General features: G+C 37.8%; 1 protein-coding gene across 1 annotated transcript; it reads left to right on the forward strand.

Moving 5' to 3' along the window:
- Nucleotides 1–504: 504 nt before the first annotated feature.
- Nucleotides 505–1,443, forward strand: LOC114680408 (olfactory receptor 52E4). The gene is given in 1 exon segment (XM_028853180.2): nucleotides 505–1,443. A coding segment is annotated over 1 exon segment (939 nt).
- The last annotated feature ends 14,123 nt before the right edge of the window (nucleotides 1,444–15,566 follow it).

Genomic DNA, 15,566 nt, shown 5'->3' on the forward strand with positions numbered 1-15,566 from the left:
CTACGTACTTATGAGAGAATGAGAGTGAGAATGGCTACAAATTTTTTATCATAAATATAGTTTTGAGATTTTGAGCTTCTGGAAAGGTACTTAGAAAACCCCAAAGATCTCAAAACCACACTTTGAAGAACACATGGGATGGTGATTTTCCAAAAAGTAAAGAAGGGTTACTTAGGGAAGTAATGGAAGGGAATGCCTTAATATAAATATGCATTGCATTATGAAGTTTTTCCAGTTCTTTCAAATATCTCAAAGATTACAAAACATAAAGCCATGAGCAATATTGCCTATGATGGATCTCAGAACAATAATCTGTGTTGAGAGGCTTCCTCCATTACCCTCTGGAAAAAAGTGAATCTCAAGTGTTTGTAAATTAACCACCTATACCATTACTTCTAGCACACTGATAAGAGTTTTTCTGTTGCTTCAGGAACTTGACAAAGGAGGACCTTAAAGAAATTGAGATCCTTCTTACTTAGGAATTCAGTGACACTTGCTGGGAGGATGCCTTCTATCAATGACACCCACTTCTATCCCCACTTCTTTCTCCTGCTAGGAATACCAGGACTGGAAACTTTACGTATGTGGATTGCTTTCCCATTCTGTATTGTGTACCTGATTGCCATTGTGGGGAATATGACCATTCTCTTTGTGATCAAAACCGAACACAGTCTACATCAGCCCATGTTCTACTTACTGGCCATGTTGTCTATGATTGATCTGGGTCTGTCCACATCCACTAACCCCAAAATGCTAGGAATCTTCTGGTTCAAACTCCAAGAGATGAGCTTTGGGAGCTGCCTTCTTCAGATGTTCTCTATTCACATGTTTACAGGCATGGAGACTGTTCTGTTGGTGGTCATGGCTTATGACCACTTTGTTGCCATCTGCAACCCTGTCCAGTACACCATGATCCTCACTAATAAAACCATCAGTATCCTAGCTTCTGTGGTTGTTGGAAGAAATTTAGTTCTTGTAACCCCATTTGTGTTACTCATTCTGCATCTGCCATTCTGTGGGCATAACATCATACCTCACACATACTGTGAGCACATGGGTCTGGCCCGGTTGGCCTGTGGACCTATCAAGATCAACATAATCTATGGGCTCATGGTGATTTCTTATATTATTGTGGATGTGATCCTAATTTCTTCTTCCTATGTGCTTATCCTTCGAGCTGTTTTTCGCCTTCTTTCTCAAGATGTCTGACTGAAGGCCTTCCATACCTGTGGTTCTCATGTCTGTGTTATGCTGTGCTTTTACATACCAGCATTTTGTTCTTTTATGACACATCGTTTTGGCCAAAACGTTCCCCGCTATACCCATATTCTTTTGGCTAACCTGTATGTGGTTGTCCCACCTGACCTTAACCCAGTCATTTATGGAGTCAGGACCAAGCAGATCCGAGAGCAAGTTGTGAAAATATTTGTACAGAAAGAATAATTATGCAATACAGTTTGGATAAATATATCTATATACCACCCAAATTATGATCATCTGAGCTTCCTTTTTAATCTTCTGTAACTGTTGGTCATGCTTGTCAGATTTTTTCATTTTGACTGGAAGGGCTTTAGTGTTGACAGATAATGCAAAGTTAAACTTTGCTGCCTGTTTCCCCCACTTCTCTCCAGGTACCTGGAAAAAGGCTAATTAATGGTAACTATGCTGAAGGTTGAGGTGGCTTTGGAGTAAAACTGATTGTAAACAAGGGTGATAGATAGCTCCAATTTTTCCATATGTCTTCTCTCTAGGTAAATTTAGATCCTGAAGGACACTGATCAAATAAATCTCATTTATAGATGAACAAAATAAACTGTAATCCAGCAGTAGTTTCTGTCACATATTTTTCTATTCTTTACAGAATCCAAACTTTTGTCTTCTCCAAAATCTTTGACTCTCATGTTTATTTCAATGCTCTCTCAGTCTTGCTGTTACTACCATTTTTGCTCCTTTTCTTCTTTCACATTCCTGCTCTGTCTCTTTTTGTGATGGTTAATACTGAGTGCCAACTTGATTTGATTGAAGGATATAAAGTATTGATCCTGGTTGTGTCTGTGAGGGTGTTGTCAAAAGAGATTAACATTTGAGTCAGTGGGCTGGGAAAGGCAGACCCACCTTCAATCTGGGTGGGAAACATCTAATCAGCTGCCAATGCAGCTAGAATATTAAGCAGGCAGAAAAATGTGAAAAGATTAGACTGGCCTAGCCTCCCAACCTACATCCTTCTCCAGTGCTGGATGCTTCCTGTCCTCAAACATCAGACTCCAAGTTCCTCAGTTTTGGGATTCGGAGTGGCTCTCGATGCTCTTCAGCTTGCAGATGGCCTATTGTGGGACTTTGTGATCATGTGAGTTAATACTTAATAAACTCCCCTTTGTGTGTGTGTGTGTGTGTGTGTGTGTGTGTGTGTGTACACACACATATATATTTCCTACTAGTTCAGTCCCTCTAGAGAACCCTGACTAATACACTTTTCTTTTACATTCATTCTCTAATAAAGTAAGTCTTTGTGAATTTAGGGATGTGAGAGACTACAGTGTGGGTATTGCAGAGACATGTTTTCTCACTTGAAGCAAAGTCATCTCAGATTTGACTTTTCGTATGTGTCGTATGTCTAATTCTAATTCCAAATTCTATCTGACAATTTCCCTTCAGATAAAATGTATAAAACTTGTAAGACCTTATATAACTTAGAAAAACAATTAGGCTCATGCTATGATAAGCACACGGCCAGACTTGATATCAACCTCAAAATAATCTTATTATAATTTATTAATCCTGTAGTTCTCCAATATTTAGTCCCATTTTCAAACTCCAGATGTGACTGGAGAATGTGGTTTGCATTAAAATAGATAAAAGAGGCGCTGAACTGAAATTTGTGACTTATCAGTATACTCATGCTTCAAAATCAGAAGTTTCCCTCATGTTCTATAATTTAGAACCACTGTGCAGTTTGGATGACAATATACAAAATACTCAAAAGTACACAGATAACAATTTTAGGAAATGGGGGTGGATATAGCCGAGTAGACAAGAAAAGCAACATCACCTATTCAATATCTGTGAATCTGGACAGTTCTTGATCTTAACACTGGCTAATCATAATTCCTGAATCCTATAGTATTTTGTGTATTTTCTTTAGGTCTGTGTGCATGGGTTATAATTTGACTTTTGCAGCTTCTGTTTCATGTACCTAAAATTTTATGGGAATATAGAGTTTTAAATGTGGAAATACATTGAAACTTGATCTATTCCCTTTGTTTAACAAATAAAAAAACTGAGGTCTAAGGAAAGCAGGTATTTGTGTGCATAAAATATACCCATCTTTAGCATCATCTTCATGTGACAAGTGAAGGAAGATCACTCAGATAAATCATTTTGACTACAAATTCTTTACTCTCGCAGGATATTTAAGTAGGAAATATTTTATTTATATGTAAGAGGCTTCAACATGGGTCCCAAGTGGAGATCAAGTAAAATGGGAGGTAGAACACATAGCCTGGGGTTGGTGTTGGTAATGAGAAGAGGGAGACCGCAGAAATTGAGTGCAGGTGCAAGTAGTATAGAGTTAAAGATTAGCTGAAATCAGCACAATCTTCATCGCTGTGGTCCACAGTACTGAGTGGTAAGCACAGACCAGCATCCAGACCATCAATAGCTGTACAATATATAAACATGCAAAATAAAGAAAAAGTTTTTTCTTCTCTCAGTGATATGAAAAGATCTGTGACATGTATAGTGCAACTTTCTGGTTGAATATATTGACGGGAGTCAGAAAATTTTAATATAAGCATAATAGTTCCCACAGTGTGGATGGGAGTGCACCATAATGCTGGCCCTGAAATGGTTCATAATCAAACTGGACCACCACACTTAAACATGGTTGAGCAGAATCACTGTCCTAAGATCCCTTCTCTGGACAGTAGTTTTCTTTCACGAAGTCAGAGAAGATGGGACCAGAAGGGTGTTGACATGCTGAAGAAAAAAGACACAAAAGATAAATATAATTGAGAAAATGGTGACAACAGAAATGTCAACCTGAAATAATAGATAGGATGAGAATCTGGTGTAAGTGTTTATTCAAATGCAAAGCTAAATATGGCCATATGGGAAACACAGAATCCAAAGAAATGAGGTCAATGCTCCAAAGTTGAAAAGTTAAGGCTTTACTTACATAGGCAGAAAACAAAGAAATTCAGCAGAATTAAAAATTTCCCCATAAAAAGTTGATTTATGAGTTACAGCAAATTGATTAGTTACAGCTTGTTTTCTTTTTCCAATTTAAATGAATATTTTTAGTATTTTATCTTTGACAATGTAATAGTCATGAGCTCTTTGTGTAACATGAGGAAGAAGGAAGTTAACCAATAACGAAAATCAAAAGTAAAGAGGGAAAGGGTCTTCTCTGGCACTCGTTAGTCTTTTACAATATTCTAAAATACAATGTAGGTAATGGAAAAAGGCTAATTTATTATCAGGGCAACAAATACTACAACTTCCTAGGTTACAGCTATCTGTTAGTGACTCAGGCCCCATAATCTCATTCTTTTAAGGCTCAAAATCATTTAAAGTTTCTACAGCTTTTGTCTTGAATTACATATTTTAATTTAAAAAGACATCAATGCTAGAGTTAATTATGTTCTCCTGGTATTGAATATTCGGAGACATTGCCATTTTTCATAAACCTTGATCACCCTGTCAAACAATTCTTCTCCTTGGGAACTCTTTATGCATCACAGGGTATTTTACAGAATACGGAAACTAACCTGGCTCATAGACCATTACAGGAGAGTAAGTGTGAGAATACTAGAGTTGTTTATCTTTAACTTTATGTTACCCACCAGCACTTTGGGAAGAGACGATTCAGTGTAACTGAAAATAAACTTCAATTTGGATACAATATCTTCTTGAATATGTTCCAACATTGCTCCATTCACAAAGTCAAACCAATATTTCATGGAACAGTTTACTAACACTGTTTTCGTTTAATCTGCAATGGGATATTGTGAGCACATTGAGTGCTATGGTGAGAAAGGAAATATCCTCAGATACAAACTAGAAGCAGCTTTCTGAGAAACTACTTTGTGATGTGCGAATTCATCTCACAAAGTTACATGACTCTTTCATGGAGCAGATTGCTAGCACTGTTCTTGTGGGATATGCGAAGGGATGTTTTGGATCGCTTCAAAGCCTATGGTGACAAAGAAAATATCCTCAGATAAGAACTAGAAATAAGCTTTCTAAGAGACAGCTTCATGAAGTGTGAATTTATCTCACAGAGTTGCACAGTGGTTTTCATTGAGAAGTTTGCTAACATGTTTTTGTGGAATCTGCAATGAGATATACGGGAGCGCTTTGAGGCCTGTGTTTAAATAGAAATATCCTCGGATTAAAAACAGGAAAGAAGCTTTCTGAGAAACTGCTTTGTGCTGTGTGAATTCAGCTCACAAAGTTAAACCAATCTTTCATGGAATGGTGTACTAACAATGTTTTTGTTTCATCTGTAATGGGATACTGTGAGTGCATTGAGTGCTATGGTGAAAAAGGAAATATCCTCGGATAAAAACTGAAGAGAAGACTTTGGAGAAACTGCTTTGTGATGCATAAGTTCATCTCAGAGTTACACTTCTCTTTCATTGGGCAGTTTGATAACACTATTTTCGTGGAATCTGCAATGTGATATTCGACAGGGCGTTGAGGCTGATGGTGAAAAGGGAAATATCCTCAGATAGAAACTTGAAAGAAGCTTTCTGAGAAACTGCTTTTTGATGTGTGAATAAATCTCACAGAGTTACACTGTTCTTTTCATTGAGCAGTCTGCTAACACTGTTTTCCTGGAATCCATAAAGGGACATTTCACAGCCTGTTGAAGCTTATGGTGACAAAGGAAATATCCTCAGAGAAAAGCTAGAAACAAGGCTTCTGATAATCTACTTTCTGAAGTATGAATTCTTCTCACAGAGTTACACTTTTCTTTCATGGAGCAGTTTGTTAGCACTGTTTTTTTGGGGAACCTGTGAAGGGATATTTTGGATCCAATTGAAGCCTAAGGTGACAAGGAAATATCCTCAGATAAAAACAAAAAAGAAACGTTCTGAGAAACTGCTTTGTGATGTGTGAATACATCTCACATAGTTATAGTGTTCTTTACATGGAACAGTTTGCTAACACTGTGTTCATGGATAATGTAATAGGATGTTTGGGAGGGCATTGAAGCCTATGGTGACAAAGGAAACATACTCAGATAAAACCCGAAAAGAAGCCTTCTGAGAAACTGTTTTGCATTGTGTGAATACATGCCACAGAGTTACACTGTTCTTTTCATTGAACAGCCTGCTAACACTGTTATGTTGGAATTTGTAAAGGGATATTTTGCAGTGCATTGAAACTTACAGTGACAAAGGAAATATTCTCAGAAAGAAACTAGAAAGAAGGTTTCTGAGAATCTGCTGTCTGATGTGTGAATTCATCTCACAGAGTAACACTTTTTTCTTCATGAAGCAATTTACTAATGCTGTTCTCGTGGAACCTACAAAGTGATACTTGGGAGCACATTGAGGTCTATGGTGAAAAAGGAAATATCCTCAGATAAAAACTAGAAAGAAGTTTTCTAAGAAACTGCATTGTGATGTGTGAATGCATCTCACAGATTTACACTGTTCTTTCCATGGAACAGTTCGCTAACAATGTTTTCTTGGAATCTGCAATGGGATATTTCACAGTACAATGCAGTTTATGGTGACAAAGGAAATAGCCTCAGATAAAAACCGAAAAGAAGCTTTCTGAGAAACTGCTATGGATGTGTGAATTCACCTCACAGATTTACACGGTTCTTTTCATGGATCAGTTTGGTAGTACTATTTTCTGTGAATCTGAGAAGGAATATTTTGGATCACATTGAAGCTCATGGTGACAAGGAAATATCCTCAGATAAAAACTGGAAAGAAGATTTCTGAGAACGTTCTTGGTGATGTGTGAATTCATCTCACAGAATTACACTGTTCTTATCATGGAGCAGTTTGATAACACTGTTTTTGTGAAATCTGCAATGGGATATTTCAGAGCACTTTGAGGCCTAGAGTGAAAGAGGAAATATCTTCAGATAAAAACTAGAAGGAAGCTTTTTGAGAAACTGCTTTTGTGATGCGTGAATTCATTTCACAGAGTCACACCGTTCTTTTCATTGAGCATTCTGCTAACATTGTTTTCGTGCAATCTGCCAAGGGATATTTGGAAGCGCATTGAAGCCTATGGTGACAAAGGAAATATTCTCAGATAAAAACTGAAAAGAAGCTTTCTGAGAAACTGCTTTGGATGTGTGAATTCATCTCACAGAGTTACACTGTTCTTTTCATACAGCAGTCTGCTAACACTGTTTTCGTGGAAACTGCAATACGATGTTTTGGAGCACATTGAAGCATATGGGGACAAAGGAAATATCCTTAGATAAATAGCAAAGAGACGTTTTCTTAGAATCCGCTTTGGATGTGTGAATTCATCTCAGAGAGATACACCTTACCTTATGTGGAGCAGTCTGCTAACACTGTTTTCGTGCAATCTGCCAAGGGATATTTGGGAGCACTTTGAGGCCTATAGTGATAAAGGAAATATGTTCAGATAAAAACTAGGAAGAAGCTTTCTGAGAAACTCCTTTGTGATGTGTGAAGACACTTCACAGAGTTACAATGTTCTTTTCCTTGAGCAGTCTGCTAACACTGTCTTCTTGAAATCTGTAAAGGGATATTTTGCAGCGCATTGAAACTTATGGTGACAAAAGAAATATCCTCAGAGAAAAACTAGAAACAAGGTTTCTGAGAGTCTGCTATCTGATGTGAGAATTCACCTACAGAGTTACACTTTCCTATCATGGAGCAATGTGTCAGCATTTTTTCCGTGGAACCTAAGAAGGGATATTTTTGATCACATCAAGGCCTACGCTGACAAAGGAAATATCATGACATAAAAACTAGAAAGAAGCTTTCTGAGAAGCTTTTTTTGTGATTTGTGAATTCATCTCACAGAGTTATACCTTTGTCTTCATGAACCAGTATGCTAACGTTGTTTCCGTGGAATATGAAAAGGGATATCTGGGAGCGATTTGAGGCCTATGGTGAAAACGGAAATATCCTCAGAGAAAAACTAGAAAGAAGATTTCTGAGAAACTGCTTTGTGACGTTTGAATTGATCTCAAGAGTTACTGCATTCTTGTCATACAGACTTCTGCTAACACTGTTTTTGTGGAAATTGCAATAGAATGTTTGGGAGCGCATAGAAGCTTCTGGTGACAAAGGAAATATCCTCAGATAAAAAGCAAACAGAAGTCTTCAGAGAAACTGTTTTGTGACGTGTGAATACATCTCACAGAGATACAGCTTTCTAAGAAACTCCTTTTTGATGTGTGAAGACATTTCACGGAGTTACAATGTTCTTTTCATTAAGCAGTCTGCTAACACAGTCTTCTTGGAATCTGTAAAGGGATATTTTGCAGCGCATTGAAACTTATGGTAACAAAAGAAATATCCTCAGAGAAAAACTAGAAAGAAGGTTTTTGAGACTCTGCTATCTGATGTGAGAATTCACCTACAGAGTTACACTTTCCTATCACGGAGCAGTGTCTAAGCACTCTTTCCATGGAACCTGAGAAGGGATATTTTTGATCTCTTCAAAGCCTACTCTGACAAAGGATATATCCCCACATAAAAACTAGAAAGAAGCTCTCTGAGGAATTGCTTTGTGATGTTTGAATTGATCTTACAGAGTTACTGCGTGCTTTTCATACAGCCGTTTGCTAACACTGTTTTCATGGAAAATGCAATAGGATGTTTGGGAGCCCATAGAAGCCTCTGGTGACAAAGGAAATATCCTCAGATAAAAACCAAACAGAAGTCTTCAGAGAAACTGTTTTGTGATGTTTGAATACATCTCAGAGAGATACAGTGTTTGTTTCAGAAAGCAGTCTGCTAACACTGTTATCTTGGAAGCTGTAACGGGATACTTTGCAGCACACTGAAACTTCGGGTGACAAAAGAAATATCCTCAAAGAAAAACTAGAAAGAATGGTTCTGAGAGTCTGAAGTCTGATGGGAGAATTCATCTCACAGAGTTACACTTTCCTCTTCTGCAGCAGTGTATTAGCAACTTTTATGGGGAATCTGGAATGGGATATTATGGATGGCCTTGAAGCCTACGCTGACAAAGGAAATATCCCCACATCAAAACTAGAAAGAAGCTTTCTGAGAGACTTCTTTGTGATTTGTGAATTTGCCTCACTGTGTTTCACCTTTCTCTTCATGAAGCTGTTTGCTAACATTGTTTTCGTGGAGTCTGAAAAGGAATATTTGGGAGTGGATTGAGGCCTATGGTGGAATCAGAAATATCTTCAGACAAAAACTTTGAAGGAAGATTTCTGAGAAACTGCATTGTGATGTGTGAATGCATCTCACAGAGTTTCACTGTTCTCTTCATAGAGCAGTTTGCTAACATTGTTTTCTAGGACTCTGCAATGGGATATTTCTTAGCACATTGTAGCTTACGGTGACAAAGGAAATATCCTCAGATAGATACTAGAATGAAGTTTTCTGAGAAACTGTTTTGTGATGGGTTAATTCATCTCCCAGAGTTACACCATTCTTTTCATTGAGCAGTCTGCTACCACTGTTTACTTGGAAATCTGTAATGGGATATTTCTTAGTGCAATGAAGTTAAATGGTGACAAAGAAAATATCCCCAGTTAAAAACTAGAAAGAAACATTCTGAGAAATAGCTTTGTGAAGGATTAATTCACCTCACAGAGTTACACCGTTCTTTTCATTAAGCAGTCTGCTAACACTGTTTTTGTGGAGTCTGCATTAGGATACCTGGGAGCGCAGTGATGACAATTGTGACAGAGGAAATATCATCAGATAAAAACCCAAAAGAACCTTTCTGAGGAACAGCTTAGGATGTGTGAATTCATCTCACAGATTTACACGGTTCTTTTCAGGGATCACTTTGTTAGAACTATTTTATATGAATCTTTGAAGGGATATTTTGGATCACATGGAAGACTATGGTCACAAGGAACTATCCCCAGAAAAAAACTGGAAAGAAGCTTTCTGAGAACGTTCTTTGAAATACGGGAATTCATCTCACAGAGTTACACCATGATTTTCATGGAGCAGTTTGCTAACACTGTTTTCGTGCAATCTGCCAAGGTATATTTGGGAGCGCTTTGAGGCTTATAGTGATAGAGGAAATATGCTCAGATAAAAACTAGAAAAAAGCTTTCTGAGAAACCCCTTTGTGGTGTGTGAAGACATTTCACGGAGTTACAATGTTCTTTTCATTGAGCAATCTGCTAACCCTGTCTTCTTGGAATCTGTAAAGGGATATATTGCAGTGTATTGAAACTTCGGGTGACAAAAGAAATATCCTCAGAGAAAAACTAGAAAGAAGGTTTCTGAGAGTCTACTGTCTGATGGGACAATTCATCTCACAGAGTTACACATTTCTCTTCTGTAGCAGTGTGTTAGCACTCTTTATGGGGATTCTGAGATGGTATATTACAGATAGCCTTGAAGCCTACACTGACACAGGAAATATCCTCACATCAAAACTAGAAAGAAACTTTCTGACAGACTTCTTTGTGATTTGTGAATTCGTCTCACGGTGTTACACCTTTCTCTTCATGAAGCTGTTTGCTAACATTGTTTTCGTGGAATCTGAAAAGGGATATTTGGGAGTGGATTGAGGCCTATGGTGGAATCGAAAATATCTTCAGACAAAAACTTGACGGAAAGCTTCTGAAAACTGCATTGTGATGTGTGAATGCATCTCACAGAGTTACACTGTTCCTTTCAAGGATCAGTTTGCTAAAATTGTTTTCTGGGACTCTGCAATGGGATATTTCTTAGCTCATTGGAGCTTCCAGTGACAAAGGAAATATCCTCAGATAAATACTAGAATGAAGTTTTCTGAGAAACTGTTTTGTGATGGGTTAATTCATCTCCCAGAGTTACACCATTCTTTTCTTTTATTTATTTATTTATTTATTTATTTATTTATTTATTTATTTATTGTTATTATACTTTAAATTGTAGGGTACATGTGCATAACGTGCAGGTTTGTTACATATGTATACTTGTGCCATGTTGCTGTGCTGCACCCATCAACTCGTCATTTACATCAGGTATAACTCCCAATGCAATCCCTCCACCCTCCCCCCTCCCCATGATAGGCCCCGGTGTGTGATGTTCCCCTTCCTGAGTCCAAGTGATCTCATTGTTCAGTTCCCACCTATGAGTGAGAACATGCGGTGTTTGGTTTTCTGTTCCTGTGATAGTTTGCTAAGAATGATGGTTTCCAGCTGCATCCATGTCCCTACAAAGGACACAAACTCATCCTTTTTTATGGCCGCATAGTATTCCATGGTGTATATGTGCCACATTTTCTTAATCCAATCTGTCACTGATGGACATTTGGGTTGATTCCAAGTCTTTGCTATTGTGAATAGTGCTGCAATAAACATACGTGTGCATGTGTCTTTATAGCAGCATAATTTATAATCCTTTGGGTATATACCCAGTAATGGGATGGCTGGGTCATATGGTACATCTAGTTCTAGATCCTTGAGGAATCGCCTTACTCCTTATATGAAAATGAATTCAAGATGGATTAGAGACTTAAATGTTAGACCTAATACCATAAAAATCCTAGAGGAAAACATAGGTAGTACCATTCAGGACATAGGCATGGGCAAAGACTTCATGTCTAAAACACCGAAAGCAATGGCAGCAAAAGCCAAAAATTGACAAATGGGATCTAATTAAACTAAAGAGCTTCTGCACAGCAAAAGAAACTACCATCAGAGTGAACAGGCAACCTACAGAATGGGAGAAAATTTTTGCAATCTAATCATCAGACAAAGGGCTAATATCCAGAACCTACAAAGAACTCAAACAAAGTTACAAGAAAAAAACAAACAACCCCATCAAAAAGTGGGCAAAGGATATGAACAGACATTTCTCAAAAGAAGACATTCATACAGCCAACAGACACATGAAAAAAGGCTCATCATCACTGGCCATCAGAGAAATGCAAATCAAAACCACAATGAGATACCATCTCACACCAGTTAGAATGGCGATCATTAAAAAGTCAGGAAACAACAGGTGCTGGAGAGGATGTGGAGAAATAGGAACACTTTTACACTGTTGGTGGAATTGTAAACTAGTTCAACCATTATGGAATACACCATTCTTTTCATTGAGCAGTCTGCTGCCAGTGTTTACTTGGAAATCTGTAATGGGATATTTCTTAGTGCAATGAAGTTAACAAGTGACACAGGAATTATCCCCAGATAAAAACTAGAAAGAAGCTTTCTGAGAAACTGCTTTGTGATGGATTAATTCACCTCACTGAGTTACAACGTTCTTTTCATTGAGCAGTCTGCTAACACTGTTTTCATGGAATCTGCGTTAGGATATTTGGGAGCACAGTGAAGCCTATAGTGACAGAGGAAATATCGTCAGATAAAAACCCAAAAGAAGCTTTCCGAGAAAGAGCTCTGGATGTGTGAATTCATCTCACAGATTTACACGGTTCTTTTCAGGGAACACTTTGTTAGAACTATCTTATGTGAATCTGAAAATGCTTATTTTGGATCACTTGGAAGACTATGGTCACAAGGAACTATCCCCAGAAAAAACTGGAAAGAAGCTTTTGAGAACTTTCTTTGAAATACAGGAATTCATCTCACTGAGTTACACCTTGATTTTCATGGAGCAGTTTGTTCACCTTGTGTTCATGCAATCTGCCATGTTATATTTGGGAGCACTTTGAGGCCTATAGTGATAAAGGAAATATGCTCAGATAGAAACTAGAAAGAAGCTTTCTGAGAAACCCCTTTGTGGTGTGTGAAGACATTTCACGGAGTTACAATGTTCTTTTCATTGAGCAGTCTGCTAACCCTGTCTTGTTGTAATCTGTAAATGGATATATTGCAGTGTATTTAAACTTCGGGTGACAAAAGAAATATCCTCAAAGAAAAACTAGAAAGAAGGTTTCTGGGAGTCTGCTCTCTGATGGGAGAATTCATCTCACAGAGTTACACTTTCACCATCTGCAACAGTGTGTTAGCACTCTTCATGGGGAATCTGAGATGGGATATTGTGGATGGCCTTGAAGCCTACGCTGACAAAGGAAATATCCTCACATCAAAACTAGAAAGAAGCTTTCTGAGAGACTTCTTTGTGATTCGTGAATTCCTCTCACTGTGTTACACCTTTCTATTCATGACGCTGTTTGCCTACATTGTTTTCGTGGACTCTGAAAAGGGATATTTGGGAGTGGATTGAGGCCTATGGTGGAATCGGAAATATCTTCAGACAAAAACTTGAAGGAAGTATTCTGAGAAACTGAATTGTGATGTGTGAATGCATCTCACACAGTTACACTGTTCCTTTCATGGAACAGTTTGCTAACATTGTTTTCTGGGACCCTGCAATGGGATATTTCTTAGCGCATTGGAGCTCACGGTGACAAAGGAAATATCCTCAGATAGATACTAGAATGAAGTTTTCTGAGAAACTGTTTTGTGATGGGTTAATTCATCTCCCAGAGTTACACAGTTCTTTTAATTGAGCAGTCTGCTACCACTGTTTACTTGGAAATCTGTAATGGGATATTTCTAGTGCAATGAAGTTAACAAGTGACACAGGAATTATCCCCAGATAAAAACTAGAAAGAAGCTTTCTGAGAAACTGCTTTGTGATGGATTAATTCACCTCAGTGAGATACACCATTGTTTTCATTGAGCAGTCTGCTAACACTGTTTATGTGGAATCTGTGTTAGGATATTTGGGAGCACAGTGAAACCTATGGTGACAGAGTAAATATCATCAGATAAAAACCCAAAAGAAGCTTTCTGAGAAACAGCTTTGGATGTGTGAATTCATCTCACAGATTTACACGGTTCTTTTCAGGGATCATTTTGTTGGAACTATCTTATGTGATACTCAGAAGGGATATTTTGGATCACATGGAAGAATATGGTCACAAGGAACTATCCCCAGAAAAAAACTGGAAAGAAGCTTTCTGAGAACGTTCTTTGAAATACGGGAATTCATCTCAGAGAGTTACACCGTGATTTTCATGGAGCAGTTTGCTAACACTGTTTTTGTGCAATCTGCCAAGGTATATCTGGGAGCACGTTGAGACTTATAGTGATAAAGGAAATATACTGAGAAATCAGTTTCTCAGAAAGCTTCTTTCTGGTTTTCATCTGAGGATGTTTCATTTTTTACCTTATGCCTCTATGCAGTCCCAAATATCCTTTTTCAGTTTCCACGAACAGAGTAATAGCAAACTGTTTCATGAAGAGGAAGGTGTATTTCATTGGCATGAATTCACACATCACAGAGAAGTTACCCAGAAAGCTTTTCTCTAACTTTCATTTGAGAATACTTCCTTTGTCTTCTTAGGCTTCAATGCGATGAAAAATATCCCTTTAGATTCCCCAAAAAGACTGGCAACAGACTGCTCCAGGAAAAGAAAGTGTAGCTCTGTGAGATGAAATCACACATCAGAGAACAGTTTCTCAGAAACTTTCTTTCTACTATTCATCTGAGGATATATCCGTTTTCACCATATGCCTCAGTGCACTTCCAAATATCACCTTGCAGATTACACGAACACAGTGTTAGCAAACTCCTTCATGAAGAGAAAGGTGTAATTCTGTGAGGTGAATCTACACATTACAAAGAAGTTTCTCAGAAAGCTTCTTTCTAGTTTTTATTTGAGGATATTTCCTTTGTCCGCGTAGGCTTCAATGTGATAAAAATATCACTTCTCAGATTCCCCAAAAACTGTGGTAACAGACCGTTGCAATAAAGAAAGTATAACTCTGTGAGATGAATTCACACATCAGAGAACAGTTTCTCAGAAACCTTCTTTCTAGTTTTCATCTGAGGACATTTCCTTTTTCACCATATGCCTCAGTGCACTCCCAAATATCACTTTGCAGATTACAGGAAAACGGTGTTAGCAAACTCTTTCATGAAGAGAAAGCTGTAATTCTGTGAGGTGAATTCACACATGACAAAAAAGTTTCTCAGAAAGCTTCTTTCTCGTTTTCATTTGAGGATATATCCTTTGTTCACGAAGGCTTCAATGCAATAAAAATATCACTTCTCAGGATCCCCAAAAACAGTGGTAACAGACTGTTCCTTGAATAGAAAGTGTAACTCTGTGAGAAGAATTCACATATCAGAGAACAGTTACTCAGAAACCTTTCTAGTTTTCATCTGAGGATATTTCCTTTTGCAATTATGCCACTAAGCCCTCCCAAATATCCTTTTGCAGATTCCATGGAAACCGTGGTAGTAAACTGTTTCATGAAGAGAAAGGTGTATCTCATTGGAATGAATTCACACATCACAGAAAAGTTTCCGAGAAAGCTTTTTTGAAACTTTCATTTGAAGATAATTCCTTTGTGACTCAGGCTTCAAAGCAATAAAAAGTATCCTTTTTCATATTCCCCAAAAAGAGTGGTAACAGACTGCTCCAGGAAAAGAAAATATAACTCTGTG

The sequence above is a fragment of the Macaca mulatta genome, chromosome 8 (assembly GCF_049350105.2).
Source record: "Macaca mulatta isolate MMU2019108-1 chromosome 8, T2T-MMU8v2.0, whole genome shotgun sequence".
Classification (NCBI taxonomy): domain Eukaryota; kingdom Metazoa; phylum Chordata; class Mammalia; order Primates; family Cercopithecidae; genus Macaca; species Macaca mulatta.